Below are 25,577 nucleotides of genomic sequence, written 5' to 3' on the forward strand. Positions count from 1 at the left end.
TGTCCTCCCACGCCTTTGCAAACTCCTTCGCTGTTGACGTCCATTCATTCTCGCTACACCATTTCAGCCGAGGACGCAACTTTCTTCTCGGACGCTTCCCCTGGCTCAAATCAAAGGTATCGTGGGCGAATTGTATATGGATCTAATCTCCGCGGATGCAAAGGCGAACTTCTTCCGCGGCACCAAAACCGTAAGCGTCTTCTTTGCAGCATCCTGAGTGCAACTATTCGGCGTCTTTTAGCTTCTCCTTGGTCAGCACTACAATATTTATCTGCACCCGTTGGCGGAATTTCTTTCTAAATTCCTCGTCCTTCATTTGTTTTTCGGTTGAGATTAAACTCCTCGACTTCCTTTTTGGAACCCCAGCTCCAATCTGAGAAGAGTAGTCGGAATCCAACTCTCACAGCTATGGATCTTCGGTATCCGACAAGATAGTGTTCCTTATCAAAATGTAGTCGAGCTGTAGTTTAAGAGTTATCATTTTCCTCTTGCGCTACTCTTGTGGCATTAAATGGGTTGTTCTTTGCCAAATAAGCTGATGGCGTCAATGATTCTTCTTAAGCTTGGATGCAATAATTAGATTCGTCTGCTCACAAAGATCTACCAAACCACTAGTGTTATCCAAGGTTTGCTTCGCTAGATAATACCGTTTTCCAATCACATCTGGTTGTTGTTCAAGCTCCATCTTTGCTTTTGTATCAGTTCCGACAATTACCGCCCGATGGTTCGGTATCTTGGATGTCAACATGCTGAGTTCATCATAAAAATCGTCCTTCTGATTAGTCTTCAGCGGTCTTCATAATTGCGCGAGCACTTACGATCTAGAGTTTGTGTCCTCTGCAATACCGCCGTCGTATAAAAGCTCGTCTTGACGACTTTGAATCATTTCTAACAGCTATTGCGCAGCCTGCCACCTTCCTTTCATCAGTATCGCCGCAGTATCACCCGTCCTCCCGTTGTTCATTGATTTGCTGGAGCGGGCACCAGCACCACCACCTTCTACTTGTGCCGATCGCGCGCAAGTGTTGCCCAGTGGCATCTTTCCTCGCGGGAGACTCGAAGAGCGTTGTAATTTTCTTTGAAGGACGTCGTAAAGAGGTTTAACCGTCGGGTCGGCGGTCTTCTTGCGGTGCATTTCATGTCGCGTTGTATCCAGTCCTTCACGGCTCTGGTCCAACTACTGTCCTTGAAGAGCATCACATGTCCGGCCCACCTAATTTTGCTTTCCTTGGCATATGCGGCAGCGTCTCTGATCTTCGATCGGTGACGTCGGAGTGAATGTCAAATCCCTTCTTTTCAGTTCCGTGAAGAGGGTTACTATTAGCATCACTCTTTCACTTCCGCGGTCTATGATCTATGCACTGATCGCATTTTCCTCCTGCTTGCGAAACCCCCACGTTTTTAAAGCTTTGATCAAAGCAGGAAGAACGGTGGTGTTGAATAGGCGAGCACGGAGCCGGATGTTCTTAGTCCTCTTTACTACATGATCTATGCTCTTGTATGCTTCGCAAGCCGTTCGTTTCCTTTTCCCCCGCACAGAGGTTAGGTGGTTCAGTATGTTGATTTCCCGACTTAGATATATACATATATATATATATATATATATATATATATATATATATATATATATATATATATATATATATATATATATATATATATATATATATATATATATATATATATATATATATATATAGCTGGAACATTTGGATATATTCGTTCCGTTCAGCGTGAATGGGGCATCAGAAACCTATCTGTTCCTCATAGACATCGTCTTGTCTAGGTTCAGCTGAAGAACGATCCGTTTACATGTTTCATCAAATTCGGCCAGCATCCGTTCCGCCTGGTTGATGCTTGATGTTATTGGAACGATGTCATCAGCGAAACGAAGATGGTGTTAACACCAGGTGTCAACTTTCACTCCCATGTTGTCTCATTCCAATCCTCGCACTGCATTCTCGAGAATGGCACTGAATGTATTGGGCGAGATTGCCTCACCCTGTCGCTCTCTTCACGTCGACCATGACGTCACTGTAGAAAAATGGGGAAAAAATGAAAAATTGGGAAATTTTTTGTTGTGTTGTTTTTTTCTTGTTAGTATACAACTCTCGATGTATCTTTATGTATGGAAAAGGGACGCATTGGTTCTCCAAGGCCTTCAAAACCGCTTTGGACTCAACTGTACCGATGGTGTTCTTAAAATCGATGAAAGTGAGACACACTCTCGCGATACTTCTATGAGTTTTGAAACGGAGTGAATGTCGTCAATCGTACCGAAGCCTTTTCAAGACCCTGCTTGCTCGCATGGTTGTCTAATGTTCTTTATATCCTGTTCAGGATCATGTTCTTGTGAAGAGCTTGTAGATGACAGACAGTATTCAGATGAGGCAACAGTTGCCAGTGTCCTGTGAGTCTCCCTTCTTATGCAACAGCACGGTCTTGCTGGTTTTCTATTGTCTATTTACCTTGCATTGCGACAGATGACGAGTGAAGAGCCTCGCATTTGATTGATGAGGACAGGCTGTAGATGAGGACAGGCTACTTCAGATGTTCAAGTTTGATTCTGTCTGGACCGGGTAAAGTACGATTCTTCACCAACATGATGACTTCGAAAGGGAGGACCTTTGGAATGGCATGTGAGGGAAGATGGACAATGACATGTCCATCTTCTCTCAGATGGTGAGGACGCGAGTGGACGTGGCTGTCGAAGATATCTGAGTAGAAGTCGTGAATGACCTTTTCCATCCTCCTCGATGCTGTGGTTGTTCCATCTGGGGGCCGGAGAGCTGTTATTTTTGTTTTACGGTTGGCGAACTCTCAACGAACATAGCGGATGCTTTTTCTCGCCTGTGCAGCTTCAGCCAGCACTTCTGCTCTTTTCTCTTTAAGGTCTTCTTTTATCACTTCTCTGCAAAGCCTTGTGAGCTCGAATGTGAGTTCTTATTTGCCTGCAGTTCGTGCACCTCTACGCAGACGTATCAGCTGTAGAGTTTTCGGAGACAGGAGTCTCTTGGTGGTTTCGAAACTCTTCGCTTTTCTCGAACAATCGTGAAAATGTTCTATAAGCCATTCATATTCGTCGCCGATGCTGTCCGCGAGATGCTGATGAGATCAGAGAGATGCTCGTAAATGAGTGAGAAGTGGAGCAGTAGCTGAATGGAACATAGCATGATAACAAAGAAAAAATGTTAAATAATATTAATTAATTAGATGTGTTACAAAATATTATATTGAGCTAAGAAATATTTTCAATTACTTACACAACAAAATATTATATTGCAAAGTACATAGACATCGCGGAACTAGACAAAAACGGATGAGATGCATAAAGATAGACTAGAGGTGACAACAGGAGCAGGAAAAACGAAAAAAGGTAACAGCATTTTGTCTTGACAATGCACAATGTGTTGAGCATATGACAATTGACCTAGCAGGTTCGACTCCCGGCGGAGGCAACTTTTTGCAAAAGAGATGGAAATATGGAATAACTTCTGAAAAATGAAGAAGTTAATTTTACACAGTTCACAACAGTTTAAAAGTAAATTTAACAAAATTTAATGACCAAAAAAACACAGATTCTGTGCACACTGTGAGGTCTGGGAGATCGCTAATAACTTCGTCATAGGAGCACTAAAAGAAAAAGTTTTGGTAGCTTCCAGAAGAAGAATGTTTGCGCTAAAAAGGGTCACATCGCTGTTTTTTTCTACCTCCTAGTCTTTTTGAAATTTTGATGGGACTGAGATGGGAAAAGTGACACCTCTCCCATCTTTGTCCCATCAAAAATTTGGAAGAACAGCAAGGTCCTGGAGAACATTTGACGCAGCATCTGATAGAGAAAATCTTCGGTTACAACATACTGGGAGATGTTTTGTTTCTCTAAGTTACTTGGAATTATTGAATGTCATTCAAAATCACTCACTTTTCGAAAATTGGGATTTTAGCGATTTTTCCCATTCTAAAAAAATGGGATGGGATTCCAAAAAATCACCCACATATTCGGATGGAGAGTCTAAGAAAACCTCTATGTGCAAAATTTCTCTTTACCGGATCGTCTGATTTTCTCAAAATTTAGATGGGACAAATCCAAAAAAAGTCGGAAAATTTCAAATTGCGTCCCATCGAAATTCCAAAAAGACTAGGAAGTAGAAAAAAAAACAGTGACGCGACTGTTCTTAGCGCAAAGCTTCTTCTCCTAAAAACTACCAAAACTTTTTCTTTTAGTGCTCTTATGACGAAGTTACTAGCGATCTCCCAGAACTAACAGTGTGCACAGAATCTGAGCTTTTTTGGTCATTAAATTTTGTTTAATTTACTTTTAAACTGTCGTAGACTGTGCAAAATTAAGTTCTTCATTTTTTAGAAGTTATTCCGAATTTCCGTCTCTTTTGCAAAAACTTGCCCAGCCGGGAGTCGTACCTGCGAGGTCAATTGTCATATTTTAAAAAAAATGACACTAAATTGAACTACGCTCCTTTCTTGCCAAGTGTGTAGATTATCGATTTGCTATTTTATATATTCTATCTTATAATTTGCATATCGATTTTTTGCCAGTGCAAGTGCAACAGTCTGCTGTCTATTCCCCGAGGGTTAGTCTTAATGCATATTGTCACGACATTGACAAGCTTGGGATCACTCAAATAGTACGAAAGAATACGAATAGATAGCAGAAGGAATGTAGTTCACAAGTATAAGCGTAATCACGATCACTTCCCCTTATTGATCCAGAAGAAGTAGCCTTGCGTGAATCCGTTTCCATAACGATGAAAGTTATTAGACGGACAACTCCTCGATCCTCTCAGGTCCGCAGTCTAGCTGTGTTGGTCTCTGCGTCTCCGTAGCCACGACATCCAGGACGTCTGCAAGTGTCTCCAAAACGGACTGTATTGTTGCTTCATTGAGGCATGTTTGCGTCTCTTCAGATATATTCGTTGGATACATTAAATCAATGTTGAAAGTGGAGCGGGGGTCGTTTACGAGAGGGTCGTACATATATATATATATATATATATATATATATATATATATATATATATATATATATATATATATAAGTCTGAACGTCCGGCTAAAGCCGGACTTCAGACTTTCTGTGGAGTTTGCTTCGCTCGCCTTCACTGATGAACGAAAATTAATATTAGTGCCGTTTTCTACGAAATTGGACTTGTGCATCTCCAACAATCTTTCTTCCTTTTTTATATTATAACTAAGGGCGAAACATTTCATAGACATCTTCCTAAACGCGTCAGTTCTACATTTTGAGAACATTCGAACTTCAGTTTCAAACACTCCTTATCAATATATTATAGACAAAATTTAAAAGTATCACGCGAAATATGGGTTTTCCTCCTCTGTTCTATGAACAGTTATCAAAGAATGACGTTTCGGGATAAAATTACGTGAAAGACATCATCCTACTGATAAAGATAACGTTCCACGTCAGATCACATAAACATCTTGCCACTATTTAAGCACCCGTTTGCACCCGTTTCCACTTTCTGAGAGCGGCATGCTACCAACTTGAGGCGAACGAAGAAGGAGATGGACACGCGGAGGAGTCATATAGGGTGTAAAGCAAAGCGATACAGTGGCCACGGCTATGAAATGGCTGCAACCATCTATATTTTGCGTCATGCACACGAAGTTATTGCGCACTATTTCGACGCCAGGTGGACCTGTCGCACCCCCTTCTATAGGGATCTGACACCTGTGGACCCGTCGCACCCCCTTCTATAGGAATCTGTCGCCGGTGGACCCGTCGCACCCCCTTCTATAGGTATCTGACACCTGTGGACCCGTCGCACCTCCTTCTATAGGTATCTGACGCCGGTGGACCCGTCGCACCCCCTTCTATAGGTATCTGACGCCGGTGGACCCGTCGCACTCCTTTTTCTGGACATCTGGCGCCGGCGCAGCAATCTGACGCCGGTGGATCCGTCGCACCCCCTTCTATAGGTATCCGACGTCGTGGGACCCGTCGCACCCCCTTCTATAGGTATCCGACGCCGTGGACCCGTCGCACCGCCTTCTAACGCTATCTGGCGCCGATAGACCCGTCGCATCCCCTTCTATAGGTATCCGACGCCGATGGACCCGTCGCACCCCCTTCTATAGGTATCCGACGCCGGTGGACCCCTTCACACCTCATTTTATAGCTTCCTAGCTTCGAGGCATTAACTCGACGCCGGTGGACCCGTCGCACCCCTCATTTTGAATTTCGTGACTGACACACACACACACACACACAGACACACGTGACAGAATAAGCCCGTTATTATATAGTAGAGATACATATATATATATATATATATATATATATATACATGCATATATATATATATATATATTGTCTTGTCTACCGCCTAATAACTGTAGAAACATTTTGGTTCTGAGCGTGCTAAGCGCTACTTGCGTGAAACTTATCTCATATGGCGCTTTCTGATGGAGATTCTGAATACATGTAGGAAGTTTCGATGAACGATAAAGAAGTTTCCGTAGAAGTTCTCACGAATGCCTTTAAGATTTAATGTATCCAACGAATATATCTGAAGAGACGCAAACATGCCTCAATGAAGCAACAATACAGTCCGTCTTGGAGACACTTGCAAATGTCCTGGATGTCGTGGCTACGGAAACGCAGAGAACAACACAGCTAGGCTGCGGACCTGAGAGGATCGAGGAGTTGTCCGTCTAATAACTTTCATCGTTATGGGAACGGATTCACGCAAGGCTACTTCTTCTGGATCAGTAGGGGGAATTGATCGTGATTACGTTGATACTTGTGAACTACATTCCTTCTGCTATCTATTCGTATTCTTTCAAACTATTTGAGTGATCCCGAGCTCGTCAATGTCGTGACAGGATGCATTTAGACTAACCCTCGGGGAATAGCAGACAGTTGCATTTGCACTGGCAAAAAATCGACATGCAAACTATAGAATAGAATATATAAAATAGCAAGTCGATAATCCACGCACTTGGCAAAAAAGGAGCTTAGTTCATTAGCGTCATTTTTCTTCTCGAAAAAGCAATAGCTCATGACGCGACCTTAGTGAAACGACCAAATTTGGACAGTTGACTCTCACTGGTGACAATCTTGGGGATGTTCAATGGCGTAAGTGACATGTTCTTTTGATGTACCTTCTTTTAAAGTAGAGTCATTCTTTATCTTCGAAACTTCTGAGTGTCTTTTTAATAAAAATCTACTACTCTGTTTCGAAATTAATATGAAATGAAATGCATAGAAGCCTCAATTATCCTCTCCTCTCCCGATTACACTCCTCTATCAAAGAAATTGTAATACAAAGATGACAATATTGCGGTCTCTGTGGGCAAATATAGAATCTGGAGTGTAGATCAGTAGTCAGCGTAGTCTCGCCCAATTTCCCTGCTCGTCATGGCGTGGGAAACGGAGTTTGTTCTTGCAAAGTAGAAAAACACTTCACCTTTGTGCACGCGCCACGTTCACGGCCGAGCGGTCAGAGATCAATCAGATCTCCTCATCAGTCCATTCAGAATCACTAAATAAGTCGCTGAAGGTCTGGATCGTGTACACTTGCCTAAAGAGACCTCAACATAGACAGTTTCGTGATACGCTGCCTTTAAACCGCGCAACGACCTATCGGGGTAACCGTATTAATGAACGCCGCAGAACGGTTCCTCTCCAAAAGTAGAAATGACTAACTTGGCAGTTTGCTGGCATTTCTCGATTTTTCTTCCTTTAAACCGGTTTCAGCTCACGGTCGATCTGAGCAGGTTGAACTGATTTAGACTGACTGATTTCACCACAGATTCAATAACTGGATGTAAAAGTAATGGCGGTTTTGGCCTTCAACTTCAAAGTAGTCTAACTCGTCCAAAGCTTAATTCCAGCGATCGCAATAGGAATCTCTGGAATAAGTCCATTTTTGCCTATCAGAAACAAATTTGATAGTTTCATTAGCTGAAAAATCTGGCCTTCCGAAGTCAACAGATTCATCGAAGGCGCTTTTCCCATCTGTTTATTTTCACGGACTCTTGGCTGCGAGAAGATAGTGTGGACGCTTTGAAAATGGCAGTGGCAATCATTAAGGGAAGATCCAGCGAATATATTAGATGATCCGAGCTTCTGCACCTCCAAATTATTTACTTTCTAAGAGGTCTTTTCAGAAATATCAGCTGTAGCGTTGTCATGCAAAAAAAAATTGCGACTCGTGTTCTACTTTTTTTGACGGACGAGCAAGATTGTCATCGATTCCTATTTCGGTTAACGTTTTGACATTGCGTCCTCCATCTGAGCAAGAAAAATCAAAGACACGTGCAATGTATTCCCTTGAACGCCCAATGTATTAGGTTGGTGCAAAATTATTTCCGGTTTCGAGGTATTTGTCATTAAATGACTTTTCACCCTAAATTACTTCATCTCAAGACAAACAGCACATATCATTTTGTAGATTTTTTTCTGCGCTTTCAAGTGCATATACAGCTGTCGCTGTAATTTTTCAGCCGGCCTTTTCCAGGGCTTTGAAAAACCATAAACCGATACGACTATCAAGTCATCGTGCTTTACGAATTAAAATTGGAACACTCCGCGGCAGGAGCATCTCGTAACCTAACCTCGTAAACGTAACCTCGAAAAACCGGGTTGCGGTCGCAGGTCGTGGCTTGATAATGAAGATCTAAAGAGAGCCGTGGAAGCAAATCCGGAGACTAACAGACGGACGTTAGTTGAAGACCTGGGCGCAAATCATACTACAGTAGTTAGACATTTGGCGGAAATTGGCAAGGTGAAGAAGATGTCAAAATAGGTGCCCCACGAACTAACCGAAGTGCAGCGTCTGGCACGATATGGCACGTGTTCTAACCTTTTGATTCGGTTTAAAAAAAAAATGAACCTTGGTCGTATTTTAACTGTATATGAAAACTGGGTTCTTTACGATAATAGGAAACGTGGATTTGTGTAGGTAGACAAGGATGTCCCTCCAATCACTTTCCCTAAACCCGATCTTCCTAGCCTAAAAAGCCTAAAAAGTCATGCTTACAGTTTGGTGGTGCTGTAAGGGTTTCATCTACTACAACTTCATGCAACCAGACCAGACAATTACAGCAGAGCACTACTACTGTGATTTAGAGGATATATATGAAAAGTTGCAAAAATTGTTGGCAGCAGTGGTGAATAGAAGAGTGCTGATTCTGCTGCAGGACAACGCAAGGCCACACACCGCACAAATCACCCGGCCACACACCACACAAATCACCCGGCCACACACCGCACGAATCAATCACGCCGATCGTATTCCACAGACCTTTCCCGAACAGACTATCACTTTTTTTGAGCTCTTGATTCACATTTGCGTCTGCGACGGTTCACTAATTCGGACGATGTTGAAAGTGCTTTCCATAATTTTGTTGATTCCTGTAATCTCAGTCTTTATATTGAAGGCTTAAATTTATTACCAATTGGTTGGAAAAGAAGTGTAGATTCTGACGATTTTTATTTCAATTAATAATGTTGTGTTTAAGCTGAGTTATAGCAATTTGAAGTATGCGTTCCGTTTCCGAAATTAATTACGCACCAACCTAATACTCCACAGGATATAACTCAGCAAGAAGAAAGCAGAAAGAAACGTAGCAGAAGCAAACTACACGCTCACTTTTGTAGCCGTAAATCCATAACCACCAGTTGTAAGATTTGCGCCGCTATTGGTGACTAATAGCGATTCCTTCTTGCGTCTAACCTCGTAGGTCAAAATCAGGACTCGATATGGCGCCATCTCGTTGGTTATAGCGACACCTTCCTATTTACGACTCATGATCGGAATTCTTATATAAAACGCTTCCAATGCTTTTGCGCTAGGTCTGGTTATCGATCATGAGGAAATAGTGACTACTAAAAGGAATATTGTCATGATACTGTCCGTGATGAGCACCTGGGATGGTTTTGATTTAATGAGACCACCAGGTGCTTCTTTGCTTGTGTACATTGTGCTCTTCCTGTGTTCGCAAGTGCTGAGCCCCACATAATATGTTGAATATTATAATGATACCGAATTCGATGAGATAGTTTTTCTGAACTTTCGACTCTCTTCAGCGAAGTCTCGTTTCAACGCATTTAATCGCAGAATTTCAAAATTGTCCATGGTCTAATTGATATAATTCCATGAATAATGTTGTGACTAAAACATTAGCGATATAAACCTTATCATTTGAAGCGAAAGTTGAAGTAAGGGGAGTTCTGAAAGCATCCTTTGTTTTCAACGCTGCAATCGATTGCATCAAGAAGAGAACAGGTGTAAGGTAATGATGAAGCTCGACGATGCTACATTCAATAGACGGATGCTTGGTGATCCATTTGCCATTACGAAAAGCTTCGCGCAGTAGTAGATTTGTTGTAATGGGTGACGCTGGAACACACTGCGAAGGGCTGATCCAGCGTTGTCAAATTGTCTTATTGAGGCCGAGAAGCAGTCAAACAGAGTGATAAGCATGCTAAACACGTGTCTGCCTGTCCCAGGAGGCCATGAGAACACCAAAAAGATGGGCTACGACGAACGCTTCAAGTAGTCACACGCTAGAATGACGTGGCTTGGATGGACTGCGGCAAGTGTGATTAACTGCGCTGGCAGCGGAATGTAGTAGGGCAAAAAATTATACGCTGGCTCTAGAAATCAAAATGATGATTTTTACGCCGTCAGATTAATGCGCAGATGCCAAAAAGAAGTAAGAGAAGTGTTGTCACGTTGTCAGGTTGGTGTACCTGTCTCGGAAAACAATGAAACGGAATGAGGAAAAACGGTAAAATGATGTCTGATAGGCGCACTGAAGTCACAAAAAGGTGAGGCAGGAACAATGGTTTTGGAAAGTGTGTGTGTATGTCTGTGTATGTGTGTATGTGTGTATGTCTGTGTATGTGTGTACGTGTGTGTATGTGTGTGTGTATGTGTATCTGTGTATGTATGTCTGTGTATGTATATGTGTGTGTGCGTATGTATGTGTGTATGTGTGTGTATGTAAGTATGTGTGTATGTGTGTATGTGTATATATATCTGTGTATGTATATTTGTGTATGTATATGTCTGTGTATGTATATGTGTGCGTATGTGTGTATGTCTGTGTATGTATATGTGTGTGCGTGCGTATGTATGTGTGTGTGTGCGTATGTACATGTGTGCGTATGTATGTATGTCTGTGTATGTATATGTATGTATGTGCGTATGTACGTATGTATGTGCGTATGTATGTATGTATGTATGTATGTATGTATGTATGTATGTATGTATGTATGTATGTATGTATGTATGTACGTATGTATGTATGTATGTATGTATGTATGTATGTATGTATGTATGTATGTATGTATGTATGTATGTATGTATGTATGTATGTATGTATGTATGTATGTATGTATGTATGTATGTATGTATGTATGTATGTATGTATGTATGTATGTATGTATGTATGTATGTATGTATGTATGTATGTATGTATGTATGTATGTATGTATGTATGTATGTATGTATGTATGTATGTATGTATGTATGTATGTATGTATGTATGTATGTATGTATGTATGTATGTATGTATGTATGTATGTATGTATGTATGTATGTATGTATGTATGTATGTATGTATGTATGTATGTATGTATGTATGTATGTATGTATGTATGTATGTATGTATGTATGTATGTATGTATGTATGTATGTATGTATGTATGTATGTATGTATGTATGTATGTATGTATGTATGTATGTATGTATGTATGTATGTATGTATGTATGTATGTATGTATGTATGTATGTATGTATGTATGTATGTATGTATGTATGTATGTATGTATGTATGTATGTATGTATGTATGTATGTATGTATGTATGTATGTATGTATGTATGTATGTATGTATGTATGTATGTATGTATGTATGTATGTATGTATGTATGTATGTATGTATGTATGTATGTATGTATGTATGTATGTATGTATGTATGTATGTATGTATGTATGTATGTATGTATGTATGTATGTATGTATGTATGTATGTATGTATGTATGTATGTATGTATGTATGTATGTATGTATGTATGTATGTATGTATGTATGTATGTATGTATGTATGTATGTATGTATGTATGTATGTATGTATGTATGTATGTATGTATGTATGTATGTATGTATGTATGTATGTATGTATGTATGTATGTATGTATGTATGTATGTATGTATGTATGTATGTATGTATGTATGTATGTATGTATGTATGTATGTAAGTAAGTAAGTAAGTAAGTAAGTAAGTAAGTAAGTAAGTAAGTAAGTAAGTAAGTAAGTAAGTAAGTAAGTAAGTAAGTAAGTAAGTAAGTAAGCAAGTAAGTAAGTAAGTAATGTTTATATATATATATATATTCCACCATGTCCACTTCAATCTAGAATTGTACGTGTAGCTCGCCCATACTCATGACTTGTGGGGTTTAGTCGATGTGTCAAGTCAGTGTTTTTATTCTCCTAGACAAGTCTCCCACCAATTTATCAACCCCGAGGAAGGGAAAGCTTGGTGAGCACTAGCTCAGATTCGAATCTGCCATCGAACGTGCAAACATTGAAACCTCTAACCGACTGCGCAAAACCGCCGAAAATGGTTTTAGAAAGTAAGACGACAAATAGAACCGCTCCAGATTCCTGTTCCGGTGCCGGGAAGTGAGATCGTTGGGGTCAATGGCGTGTTGGTTATTAAGAGTCGCGGAATTGCACATAAAATATATGGAACGCTGCAAAGAGTACTATAAAACTGTGGAGACAACTCATCAAGTAATAGCTAGCTGTTTGCAGAATTTGCGCACTTTTTTCTCTATCAGTATGGCTCTGATAGCCATACCATTTTCTGTTGATACGATGTGGAAAAGAAGAGAAAGCTTTTGCGCTGAATAGCGGTCTATAGGCTCTAGTTATTTCAATTCCTCGCAGTTCCATGTGCCTAATACAAACCCAATTTCAAAGTTGCAAGTCAAAATTGAATTCACTCTAACGTAAGTTCGTGTACCAACGCTGGCACGGAAGCAGAGTTTTAATCCATGCAGCGAATCCTTCTCACCTGTCCTATGTAACCAGAAGTTAAAGACAAAGGCAGTACATATCAAAATGAATTTCAATGCAAAAAGAATAATGTATGCTTCAAAAATAGATAGAAGACGGTACATACGAGACATATAGTGCATACAATATTATATTTTAACAATTTTGCGTGTCGAATTTTTCTTTTTCAAAAACCGCCTTTACTATTACAAAATCTTAACAATAAAGAAATCCCACACAGTATATTGCATAGATAGGTAAAAATGAGAATGTTCCAATTGTTGTTTCGTTCGAAGCAAATCCTTATTTATCACAAAGACAGGATTTTCAGGGTAACATGTTAAGCTTCTGTAGCTTACCTTCGCTCCCAAACAGAACCTTTCCAAGAAGAAAACGTTTGTTGAGAGGAGTGTGACTTAATCTGGTATACCACTAGTGTCATGAACCTTGATGACAAATCTTGAGTATGTTGTATTTCCAATACATTCTCTAGTTTCCTTCTACCTCTAACTGTGTTTGATACTTCTTTCACTTGCTGAAGTGAAATTCTTGCATACAAGAACCTTCATACTGCTCTATCTACTATTCACCCGGTGAAAATTGTAATAAAGAGCTACTTTATGGAAATTGTCAGCACATCAGAAAGGCCATTCAAAGCTCACCATAATATATCATTTTTGTTTCAGTGTCTCCTTCAACTCTGCAACAATATTGGAACTTGCATTGACTTTAAGGTCTGTTTTTTTTTTTTTTGGAGGGGGAGGGGGCGGAGGGGAGGAGATGATTTGTGGTTGCACTTCTGCAGCATACTCATCATAAGGAAAATTTGTAAATGAAAGACGAACCTAATAGATCATATTTAGTACCTAGATATTGAACCTAGTTGCATCTCTCTAAACAACTGGGCTGCTGTTGTTGCTGGAGGGGAGTCGTACTTCATTTGGCACTTTTTCGTTCCCCACAAAAGCGCATGTACCAGATCTGACAAATCTATTGTTGAAAACAGGTTAGAAGCGTTCCATCGGTTTTCTTTTCAACAGTGATCGTATTCTATTTTTCCTTTCTCTTGTAGGCTACTACGGTAGTCACGGTAATTCTTGCCTAGAAAACGAGAAAAACGCGTTGTTTTCTTCTTTTTTTTTCTCTGTAACTTGATTCATTTCGCGGTTTATCACTAGTTGTGGATACAACAGATTCGTAAGGAGAAGGTCTATCCATTCAGTTTAATTCAAACTCTTGTGATCTTCTATGAAAGGACTTATTTTTTGAAATTAACTTGATCACCTTAACTCCCATTGATCTTCGAAATTGTCGATCCTTTCGCCAAATCTTTTGTATCTTCGAGGTGAAAATAGGGTAAACAGATAGGTCTTGTCCTTACGATTGATGCCCACATCATTAAGATATATTGCGAAATTAGTCAAGCTACGGAGAAAAAACCGAAAAAGAAAACGCTGATCCCTGTTTTTTTCCTGGGGAAGAATTACTGCGGTTACTTGTGCCTCTCAAAATCGTTCAGGATTCACAAGCTAACTGAAGAAACGGTTGTAAAAGAAGAAGGCAGGAGGAAGGTATGTGTTAATGATTCTTTAGATTCCGTGTCATGCCACTACTATGTACGAATAAAAAAAACCCGCAGCAAGCTTCGCTTGTTTATACAGCGATCGACAATCAAGCCTTCTCACATGATTCGAAAATCTTGCTTTGACTTGAGCCGCACACGAGGTAGCTACATATCATATTAGTTCTGGCAAGCGCTTCAAAGTTTGCCTTCTTCAAAGCCTGTAAGAGTGAAATCGAAACTAATTTATCGAAAAAAGAACTCTCTGGTCCCAAGCTCTGGTTTGCACTTTCGCTCCCAACTATTCAATCCAACCACGAAATATGTAGGCGTTGGATTTTCTTTGTTGCGCGGATGAGACTTCTGTCCGGACTTCACAAGTCCGGACAGACTGTGGAGGCGGACTTGCCAACACCACGAATAAAGACCCCAACAACTTGTGTACTGCCCCAATGAGAACAACATACCGTCATCCTGCTGAGGTTTACATAAAAGCATATTATTAAAATTTCAGTTTTGTCCAGATCAAATCACCCATAGCTGCATGGGAAACAACTTCTGCATTCTAGTATGTATCAAATTCGTCATTTAGTGCTTATTTTTCATGCAATAACGTCTTCTGATATTAAGTACTGTGACTCCGGTGTAGTTTACAAAGTGTCGCTCCATGATGGAAGTGTCGAAAATCGATACGTCTTTATTCCAAACATAGTCAAAATGGAGCTAAACTCAATGTGCACAAGATTGGCGACCGTTGGTTAGTAATGATGCCGGTTTTTTGGTGAAGGTAAAATCCTAGTTTTTAAAGTTTAGACACAACAAATCTCCTGCAGTTCTTCGAAATTGGTGAAAATTTTGTGAAGAAGATACATGGGCTGGAAGTAAAGGAAGTTGCAGACTTTCAGTGGGACGAGGTAGGAGTTGAAAAAATACTGTATATATATATATATATATATAATATATAATATATATAAATATATATATATATATGTATATATATATATATATATATATATATATATATATATATATATATATATATATATATATATATAGTTAATCAGTCCGTTTCGGATGCGCTCCCACTTTCACTTCAATTCAGAATCGTTTGAGGTTCACGAACGCATAATTGGCCTATACAATGACTTGCGAAGGTTAGCCGATGTGTCAAGTCAGTGTTTTTATTCTTCCAGAAAGGTCTGGTATCAACTTATCGACCCAGGAGGGATGAAAGGCTTGGCGAGCACTAGGGCAGATTCGAACCTCCGATCGACCCTGCAGGAAGCGGAACCTCTAACCGCTACACTACAACCGCCCTCGTACACGTACACACATACATACACTTTATCCACGTGCACACACACACATTACAAGGTCCGGCTAAAACCGGACTTCAGACTTTCAGTGGTGTTTGCTTCGCTCGCTTTACTGACCAACGAAAATTAATGTTAGTGCCGTTTTCTGTGAAATCAGACTTGTTTGTCTCTAACATCCTTCCAAAAGCCGACAAACGAAGCGAAGAATATATATGTAAGAGCGTGTGTGGCGCAGCCGGTTAGAGGTACGTTGTAGCCCCACGGTCGAGGGTTCGAGACTGCCCTGTGCAAACAAAGCCTTTCATATCTCCAGTTTCGATAAAATGGTACCAGACTTGTCCGGGAGGACAAAAACACTGACTTGATCATCGGCTGGTCCCCGTAAGTCATTGTATAGGCCAACACGCGTTCCAAAACCCCAACGAATACGAATTCCAGTAAAACGCGTTGGCGCATCCCAAGTGGATTGATACGCCAGTGACTTTATTCTTTATTGTACGTGCATGCGATTTCTAACAATCACGACTAGGATCAAGAGGACTCAATTGCATACCTTACAAAACAGAAGCTAACTGTTCTGCGAGGAAACGAAGCCGAAGAGGGAATATCTTGTGATGGGTGAGGAACTTCATTCAATTACATATCCGTCAGGCTGCGGTGTGTTGATAAAACTGATCCAAGCTAATGACGTTTCATTGCGAAAAAGCAGTCATGCTACCTATCTCCGACGCGTTTCACACGAAAACTAATTTTAGGTACATTTGCTCGTTTCGTGGTTTAGTGGTGCGCACTGTTCTTCTCGACAACTTCCTCCTGTACAATGCAAGTGCAGATAAACGGTTTATAGTAGATTCGGAGATAAAGGTGACTTCCTCAGAACTAGTTGAACTGATAACTAGTTGAACTCTAGGTGATACGAACACTGCAATAGCATACCACACTTGTGTTCTAAAATCTACGAAGGGTCATTTCAAAACCCACGAGGAGTTAATTCGTCGAAAATGCTCAGAAACCTTGCAAAACAACAAAATCTTTGAAAGAAGCGATTAAAAGGGCTTACGCCACTGATCGAAAAAAAGCTTCCAGAATTCGATTCTGTCAAACGAGTGGGCTTAAAACGCGTAGCGTTCCGCCAATCGTCGTTGACTACATTTGCGCCTTGCGTTGGCATCTCCTAGAGACAAGCTGCAATGGAACGAGTATCCAACAGTAGGTGGAAACCCAACTATTGGACCATTCATTCCAGCACTTCGCTGCGTCAAATTACATGAAGCAAAGCCGCATTAAGATGTGGGAACCAGATATTTGTCGTCCGTTTCATTTCTTTGCGTTTTTTAAATCAAACACATCAAATTAAATGTGTGCAGAACAGTAGCTATTGCACACTTCATACATATTCAGATAAGGTAAATAGTAAGTGGCTCAAAAGCGCTAAGAGAGTCGATATGCTTGTGAGGTCGCAATAATTGCTTGCTAAAGAGGTGGGCGGCTTCACGGAATTTCGAGATTTGTAGACTGACACGAACTTAATGTCATTCAACAGATCTTTTCTTTGTGAGAGAGCTTAATATCAAATGAGAAACCATTAAAAACTGCAGAAATCTTCCTTCTATTGAAAACTTCTGAAAGTATATCACGCATTCTTGACGTCACCATTTCCTGTTTTAAAGAACGGAGTGTTCTAAGGAAGTGCAGAACTGCAAGACTGAAAAATTTGTTCTATATCGGTGGTGGTAGGTTTGCACCTTCTGCACTTTGCAGAGAAGGCAAACTTGATGAAACACGCTGGCTAGAATTTTGCGTCGGTATTGCCTAATCTATTTAAGCTCCACGCGGGCTGATATTAAAATGTGGGATTATCTACCGCGTTTATGGACCTTCTTAGGATGTAGCCCGAAAGACTTTCTCGACAGACAATCCCCTAGATTCTTTGCAAATGGGCATAGTGAACCTTCTAAAACATCAATCGGAAGCATTTGAACCGCTTATATCAAATATGCTTTGAGAATTTGATTTTGTCACGTATGTGCCCTGAAAGTTCACAAGGTTTACTACGTTAGCAAGTTCTGCATTCCGCTGACTGTTCGTTGTCATATCTGAGTGATTCGTTGTCGTCCAACAAGAAAGCACCGAAGAATCCAAATTTTTCTCTCAAAATTATCAAAATTCTCCGTGTATTCGTAATATGAAGGTCGCTAAGGATATTTTGGTGCTCCATTCACTTTCAAATCCTTAATTTTTATGATCTTTGAAATTGACGTTAGTTGCACATTGTAAGTTGATCAAGAGAGGATAGACTTTTATCAGATGAAAATGGACTCAAAAAAAATTAAAAACTGAAGTATTTGTTCTTCAGAACAGTTATCTTCATACGTTTCCATTTAGAAAAACTCCAGGTTTACAATTTTATCTTGTTCCATTATCGGTTCCAGTCTCAGTCAAAAAAATGTTGATAACTGCTTCTTCAATAGAAAACAACAACAACATTCCTGGGTACAGGAGTTTATCAACACAGTCATGCTTTTTGAGTTCCGCAAATCATGTTCGCTCACACATTCTACAGTAAGAGAGTGTTAAGAACCCTTCCAGCTGATACCAGTGATCTGATTGGTGTTTGGTGGAGTAGAGCATACAGTTGGCTGGCGTAAGACGTGCTGTAATGTGACGACGCGACGCGTTCTCGAAGAAGGCATGCAGAGGGCTGAATCTGCGGCGCGCTTACAACTCTCTCGACCTCTTTTCTTTTTGCTTTTTTTCTATAGTTTCTTACTTTTTTCCGCATAATAGTGCATGAATAAGTTTACGTGGTGCTAACAAAGCCATTCTTCATTAGTTGCATCGTTTGTTTTGCTTCTAGGACCACTAAAAGATCTTAGTTTTCAGAGATTCAATCTCCGTTACATTTTTTGTATAGTTGGGCGTAATTAGCGTTTGCTGGGATCCGAATCGTAAGAAAATCCCAAATCCCTTCTTAGAAGAGTTCTGACTTCTCACAGTTCACGTAACTTTGCCTCAAACTTGGGCAATTAAACGTTTATCAATAAATTTACAAACACAATATAATGTACACGCGAATAATCAGAGTAATGCACGTTACACCAAATAGCAGATGAGCAAATGCATATAAACAACAGAAATCGAGGTAAATTAAAATATGCAGGCATACATGGGGGGTGGGCGAGAACTTAAAGAGATGCTTATTAGGTGAATGCACGACGATGCTCTAAGCAATAAACACTGTTGGACTGTTTATATACTGCCCAACTTCTTTGTCTGTTGTCGGCACGGTGTTGCTCTCCCAATCTGATTGCACTCGAGTAGTTTTTACCCACCAGATGGGTCAGCTGCGCTAGAATGCAAGTCTCATCGATTGCCTGTTATTCGAATGCTCTTTGTTTGAGCATTCCCACCGAGAGTAAACAGATTTTGCTTCACTTCTTTATTTTTATGATCTATGGTCACGTCTGTGACATGCAGAAATGAGATACTTTATGTACTGTTGTACAAAAACTGATCTTAAAAAACCGTGAAAAGTGAAATAAAAGAAGTTTGGAAGTCTCCGCACTTTATAGAAAGGTCAATGCACGCCTTCGTTGAGACAGCGTCGCGTTGTAGTTTTACAACACGCTTTACTCAAACTGTAATTTCGTGAACAGTTTTGCTTTGCTTACATTCTCTTCGTGTTGTTATTATCGTATTGTTTTGGAACAAATGGAAATATTTAATTAGAATTATGATAACTGTGGGTAAATAAAATTATGATAGGGTTAAAACGGCATGAAGGACGGCATAGTCGCGCAAGCGGCTACGCTCTAAACTGCGCGGTGATGAAGGCGGTAGGAACCGTGGTGGGACCAGCGCAAACTGCAGCGAAGGATGCTGTCAGCAGGACGCAATTTTTTTCGGTCACACTCATAGTTAGTATTAGGAGCCGTATAGAGTTTTGGTTTTTTGTGGGCAGTGTAGCGCAGTCGGTTAGAGCTCCCACGGCTCGCACGACCGATCGGAGGTTCGAGTCCGCCTCAGTGCTCACTAAGCCTTTCATCCCTCCGGGGTCGACAAATTGGTACCGGACTTGTCTGGAGAATAAAAACACCGACTTGACACATCGGCTAGCCTCCGCAAGTGATTGTATAGATCAGTTACACGTTCGTAAACTTCGAACGATTGTGAATCGAAGAGCGCGTGGTGGAGCATGTCAAACCAGTTGATCAACGCCAATCACCTTCACCCTTTTATAGCGTTTTGTAGCGCATTTCGTTGTGGTTAAAGAAGAAACGAGCGAAACCATCCCTGTATTCACAACCTACGACCCGACATAGGTATACTCCAACGAAATCCATTCCATGCCAGATTTGTTAAGTGATGCCTTTAAGTGATCGTCATTAGCTACAAAGACGTCTCATCATAGATATGCAATACTATGCTCTAACTCGATTAAGACGGCAGTATATTTGCGGATTTCAACATCCTTCATCATTGAATATCCTGACTTCTTTGATCCACCGGTACTCCAAAGGTAAGTTTGTCGATAAGTGGCGTTCGTCGAGCTGATCACCGCCCAGCATAATGACAAAACGTAATCTTAAAAAGTTTACGCGTTCACGTTTTTTTACGTTTACGTTTATCTTGCAAAGTTTACGCGAAAAAATTCTTTGCTTTTATAAATGGTCTCAGTTATGTTCTGGATAATCTAATCTATTCTAATCTATCTAATCTATTCTAATCTATTCTATGGATATTCTAATCTGCACCATATATATTATATATATATAATGAAATGAAAAAGCAAAGAATTACAGTGGTTGTCTCTCAACAACGGTGACGTCACTGTGCAAACCTTGCTCTTGTTCGGTTGGAGTAGAAGTATTGTTGTCTCTTGGAACAAAATGGAAACTAACGAAAAAAGGATGATAGAACATTGCCTGTACTCTTATCAATTTCTCGCAGTGAGTGAGTGGAATGGTGTTAATGGGCGAGTGAAGTAAAGTGAATGAGTGAAAGGAACTCCACAAAGCAGTGACAGTAATTAATGGTCAGATAAATTCGTTGGCTCCACAAGGGAGCAGAGGAAAGTTGTACGGGTTCCATAGCATTGAATTGGTTTTCCGGGGCGAAAAAGTAGTAGGCGGGGATCAGGTGTGTTCCACGACGTCGAATTGGAGCCCTGGCATAAAAATGCAGAATATGGAATGAGAAGAATTCTACGACGTAGGGTTCGTGCGTCGAAGCGGCGTATTGGTACAGCATTACCGCACGACATTTCCAACCAAAATGGTCAGACAGTAAATGGGACGTTGTGAACCATTTCATACCCGTGCCAACTGCGGGCGTAGCGTTTCAACCTAGTATACTCCTCTGTGTGTCTACTCCTATGTGCATTTCCTCAATGAGGTTTGTCAGAACCTTTTTTAGAAACTGGATACTCGCATGAAAAATTAAATAGTTGCTAACAGCTTATGTGATGTGACGTACCACCTCTACCTCTATCAGCATGATTATATTGATAGAGGTAGAGGTGGTACCATAAGAGAACATTGATAACGACTATCAATGTTCTCTCATGTTTTCTGTCACGCATTACTCAGTGTTAAATTTTGGGGCAAAAAATACAAACTTCCACTTTCACTAATAAATTTCAAATTCTGGGTGGAAGATAAGTGCGAAAGCAAGTATTCCGAATATTCTACAAACGTCATATTAGCCTTCAGCTGCAAATCTACGACCCCTCCATCAATCCTTTTTAGGGAAAAAGATCGTAAAGATCTTTGTAGAGAAACTTTGTGAACAACTTCAATTCTGTGGCAGAAATTCAAAGAGAGTGCCACTCGTACATTTAAGTACTAAGTATTGTACTAAGTATTGCATTGTAGTATATTTTAAGTACTGTACATTTAAGACGACTCAGGCAAACGCCTCGAGGAATCTGAATTCCTACCATAATTGAATGTTCGTACAAGTTATGACATGCTACTCTTACATTTGTAATGAAGATTGTGATGAACACTTCGGCACCCTAACCATTGCTCGGCCGTAGCCGCTCAGATTTTCAGGCTTTTTTTTTTAAATTCCAGTGCTTTTCAGTTCACTTGTCCTCTTACTAGTAAACCTTTCACTTCCAGAAGTAGTAGTTTGAGACGATTAAATCCGGAATCTTTGAAGCATAATTACAAAGCTTTGGGAATTGTGCTTAAGAACTCCGGAAAAAAAGCTGTTTAAGGTTGTTTCATGTACCTGTCAGTTATGTTTCAGCGTCTGTGTTTTGATAACGGGTGCAGTTCTGCTACCAAAACCCGGTAATGCTCTTTGGGGCCCCGCACCGAGTCTACGCCAAGGAACCCGTCTCACCACACTTTACTGCTTGTACCGAAAGCACACCATCTTGAGCTCATGGAATCTGTCTCACCCCCCCTTTGTTTTTAGCGCAGACACATAATTTTTTGCTGCTACAGAAATGCTAGACATCTCCCTCCGTCTGGAATTCGTGAGATGACTAGGATCGTGCGCTCAACATTGATAGACGAAAGGATACCTGATTCATGGAGTTACGTTATCATAATTATTCTACACAAGAAGTCATCTGTTACGGACCCAAGGAACTATCGAGAAATCCTACTGTTGCGTGTTATCTACAGGGTTCTGAGGCGAATTATCCTGGATCGACTTATAAATCATATAAAAAGTCGCGAAGAAGCAATTCGCGACGAGCACGCTGGCTTCTCTCCAGGATGATCTACGATTGACCAGGTGTTTATCTACAGAAGAGTGATCGAAATCTGGCAGCTCTATCGCAGTAGTAATGCAATTCGCCATTCTAGACTTCGAAGCCGCGTTTGACTCTCCTCGTCGGAGCGCCGATGCTTCGCACCGATGCAATACCAGATAAATTCGTCCGTCCACTTTATGACATGAATTAACGAATTACTGCTGCAGTTTGAACACCAGCCGTATGTACAACACCATTCAAGGTGGTAACTGGAGTAAGACGAGGGACAGCCTAAGGACCCTTTTGTTCAACATCGCCATCAATGACATCATACGAAGAACGGTCGATCATTGTCCTGCCGACATCGTCCTAGCACCATCAGGACGCCCCTTGACTGATCTTGAGTATTAAATTGATATTGAGGTTGTTAAACGCGGGAAAAGCAGTAGTAGAAAGTTCAACATGTTGACACACTTTATTTCGAAGCTAGCTGCGGCGTGGGACTACGTCTAAACCCGTTTTCTGGGTTGTATGCTACTTAACTCCTCCTGCTCCTGCTAACTGACACAAAGAAGGTGTCAACATCTTCCAGCGCCATCGAAAGTAGCTATAGAAAATTGTCTTATACTGAGGAGATCGCCTCGTTCAACGAATTCTGAGAAGTTTGTCGGGTTTGAGCTGGAAAGGGCACCTGACAGAAAGCGAAAGTTACGGAGTGTGGTGGTGAAAAAGGAATTTAGGACAATTGGCGTGGATAGACAGTTCAAGCGAGACCTAAGGTTTTGCAAGATATGGAATAGCGACGAATGGATTGATTCTGTGCAAGCTCTCGCTAAAGATCGAGAAGGTTTGGCAGGGCTGTGTTCAAGGACGACACACTCTGCCAAGATGAGTGCAAATCGCGTCAGCCGATAATATCAGCGCGCCGATTAACTCAAGTAAGTCGCCGTTTCCTTTGGCACAAGAAATTAGTCTATAACTGCAAATCATGTTCTTCCAAATCTCAAATAGGATTGGTTATGTGAACAGTAGAATAAGATATGGAAGAAAAAAACGAAGAAAGGGCAGAAAAACTTCATGGATCTCTGCTTATTTAAAATCTGTTTTTAGTTTTAAGGTGCGGATGAGTTCTTAGAACATGACTGGAAGATGAGGCGGATCTCGCCTCCTAGAATAGTCACAGTCGGTCGGCTGCGAGGATACGTCGGGCGCTTCTAAGTGACTAATAGGGAGCTAAACGCGGGCCAAGAGCGATAATATACCTGCCCTAAAAGTGCATGGATTTAAAGGCGGACCACCAGTTTTCGAGAGCTCTAAAAATATTTTAGTTTAGTGGTGTAATAAGATAGAGTCTCTTGTTTCCGAAGACCGTCTCGTTCTGTAGGGCTAAAGAGAGGGCAGGCGCCGCCTATGCTGCTTCGAAAGAAAAGGATTATAATGAATACCTGCGCACACAGCGCACACATGCTCGTATCAAGAAAACGACCGCGGTGGTCTGATGCCAAAAGATTAAACATTCACCACCTGAATGTCGCTCCTGAAGAGGAATTGGCAGTGCATGTGTAGCAATAAACATCAATTCTTTCGAAAGAGTGACGAAGCAATTCGGACGTCTCTGGATAAGAAGATGTAGATCAATGTCACTCTCGGCAATTCCCGTCGCTTGTGCTCTATTATTAAGCTTTGAAAAAGACGAAGTCAAGTATGCCTATACAGAGACAGAGGTTTTATAGAGCAGAGTGTCTCTCTTACAGGGTGTTTGTTTGATATTCCAGGGCCAAAATTGACTCCGGAAGAACGTCTAAATAACACTTCGTATCGTTCCTACTCGCATGGAAACTCGCAAGTTCAAAAGCCTTTCCACTGTTGAACGTGGGAATCGCCTGGTGGAGTACACCCGGCGAGAAACGCTTGTCTTTGGAAACTCTCCTATCAAAATGTTAGCGTAAAGCAGCACGAACAACAAGCAACTGTGTCTTGTCTAAGATCACCAGTCTCAGCATGAAATGTTTGAACGAAGACTTCAGAGAGAAAGAAAGAGAGAGAGAAGAGAATAGCAGTGGCTGAAGATGTAAACGCCGGAAAGTGCATTTACAGCGCCCTTCTGAGACCTAAATGAAACAAACACAGCATCAAGGAGGGTGGGAAAGATCATCCACGTCTTCTACTCCGATCTTTTCGACGGACACTTCCAATTCAACTGTGAAAAAGGACATCCGAGAAGACCTCTCTCCGGAAGTTTGAGATGCCATCACTTCACCGAAGAGTCAAACTTCAGCTAGACGGCAAGGCAAAAGACAAGATCAAATTTAAACGTCTCTTCAATTCTCCCCACCCCAACATCTGGCGAGACATTTCACACGTTACCTACCTGTAGAAACACAAGGTTTCTAATCGATCTAATTGGTGAAAGACCAGCAAGATCATGCTATTTTATAAAGATAATAAACAATTTGTCGGCAACTATCTCCCAATCTGTTAACTATCCGTCATCTACATGTTTTAGGAAGAGTAAAGCTTGTCTTGTTTATCTTGTTAACGGCATGTTTAGCCCCATGAATCTATTGATGTTTCGATTACAAACTCTGATGAGCGCCAGTAAGATGAAGCGAAGGCCGAATAAAATGTGTTAAGAAATCTTGTTCACAGCACAGTTTGAATGACTCCTTGAAACAACTGGAAGGAAAGGCACCTCTTCATAGCTTTAGTGAGTGAGAAACGACATAGGATTATTCTTCCAATCTGGTTTCGTAACGATATGGGCACATCCTTTCTCTTTCTTTTAATCTATTTTTCTCTGTCTCTCTCCAATATGCATTCGAAAGCACATTCAAAAACATTCAACGAACAAATATGTACTAAATTCACGCGTAGGCGCAAGAGAAGAATTTGGATAAGGAAAAAATTTATTCTACTCCTTTCTGAAGAAAAAATCAAGAAACATAAGGC

At 40.8% G+C, this 25,577-nt stretch overlaps 3 protein-coding genes across 6 annotated transcripts in view; 2 read left to right on the plus strand and 1 right to left on the minus strand.

Moving 5' to 3' along the window:
• Nucleotides 1-13,460, plus strand: part of RB195_022977 (uncharacterized protein) — a gene marked incomplete at both ends in the record, with an annotated part of 44,437 nt that extends 30,977 nt beyond the window's left edge. The window contains one exon of one of the 2 annotated variants that reach the window (XM_064210249.1): nt 13,377-13,460. In XM_064210249.1, coding sequence (XP_064066131.1) covers nt 13,377-13,460 — 84 coding nt within the window. Of the gene's footprint in view, nt 1-67; nt 218-13,376 lie in introns of those variants that run through there. The other variant, XM_064210251.1, reaches the window with a different exon arrangement.
• Nucleotides 545-748, minus strand: RB195_022979 (uncharacterized protein; the record flags this gene model as incomplete). The annotated part of the gene is made up of 1 exon (XM_064210253.1): nt 545-748. One exon carries the CDS (start codon nt 746-748, stop codon nt 545-547), a length of 204 nt encoding a protein of 67 aa, XP_064066134.1.
• A 35-nt stretch (nt 13,461-13,495) lies between the features above and the next one.
• The window catches only part of RB195_022980 (uncharacterized protein), a gene marked incomplete at both ends in the record, with an annotated part of 55,361 nt that continues 43,279 nt past the window's right edge, over nt 13,496-25,577 (plus strand). For 2 of the 3 annotated variants that reach the window (XM_064210256.1, XM_064210255.1), the window contains 8 exons: nt 13,666-13,779; nt 13,909-14,051; nt 14,565-14,616; nt 15,121-15,174; nt 15,237-15,363; nt 15,420-15,520; nt 16,452-16,540; nt 16,678-16,786. In XM_064210256.1, coding sequence (XP_064066136.1) covers nt 13,666-13,779; nt 13,909-14,051; nt 14,565-14,616; nt 15,121-15,174; nt 15,237-15,363; nt 15,420-15,520; nt 16,452-16,540; nt 16,678-16,786 — 789 coding nt within the window. The other variant, XM_064210254.1, reaches the window with a different exon arrangement.

This window comes from Necator americanus, chromosome X, assembly GCF_031761385.1.
Source record: "Necator americanus strain Aroian chromosome X, whole genome shotgun sequence".
Taxonomy (NCBI): domain Eukaryota; kingdom Metazoa; phylum Nematoda; class Chromadorea; order Rhabditida; family Ancylostomatidae; genus Necator; species Necator americanus.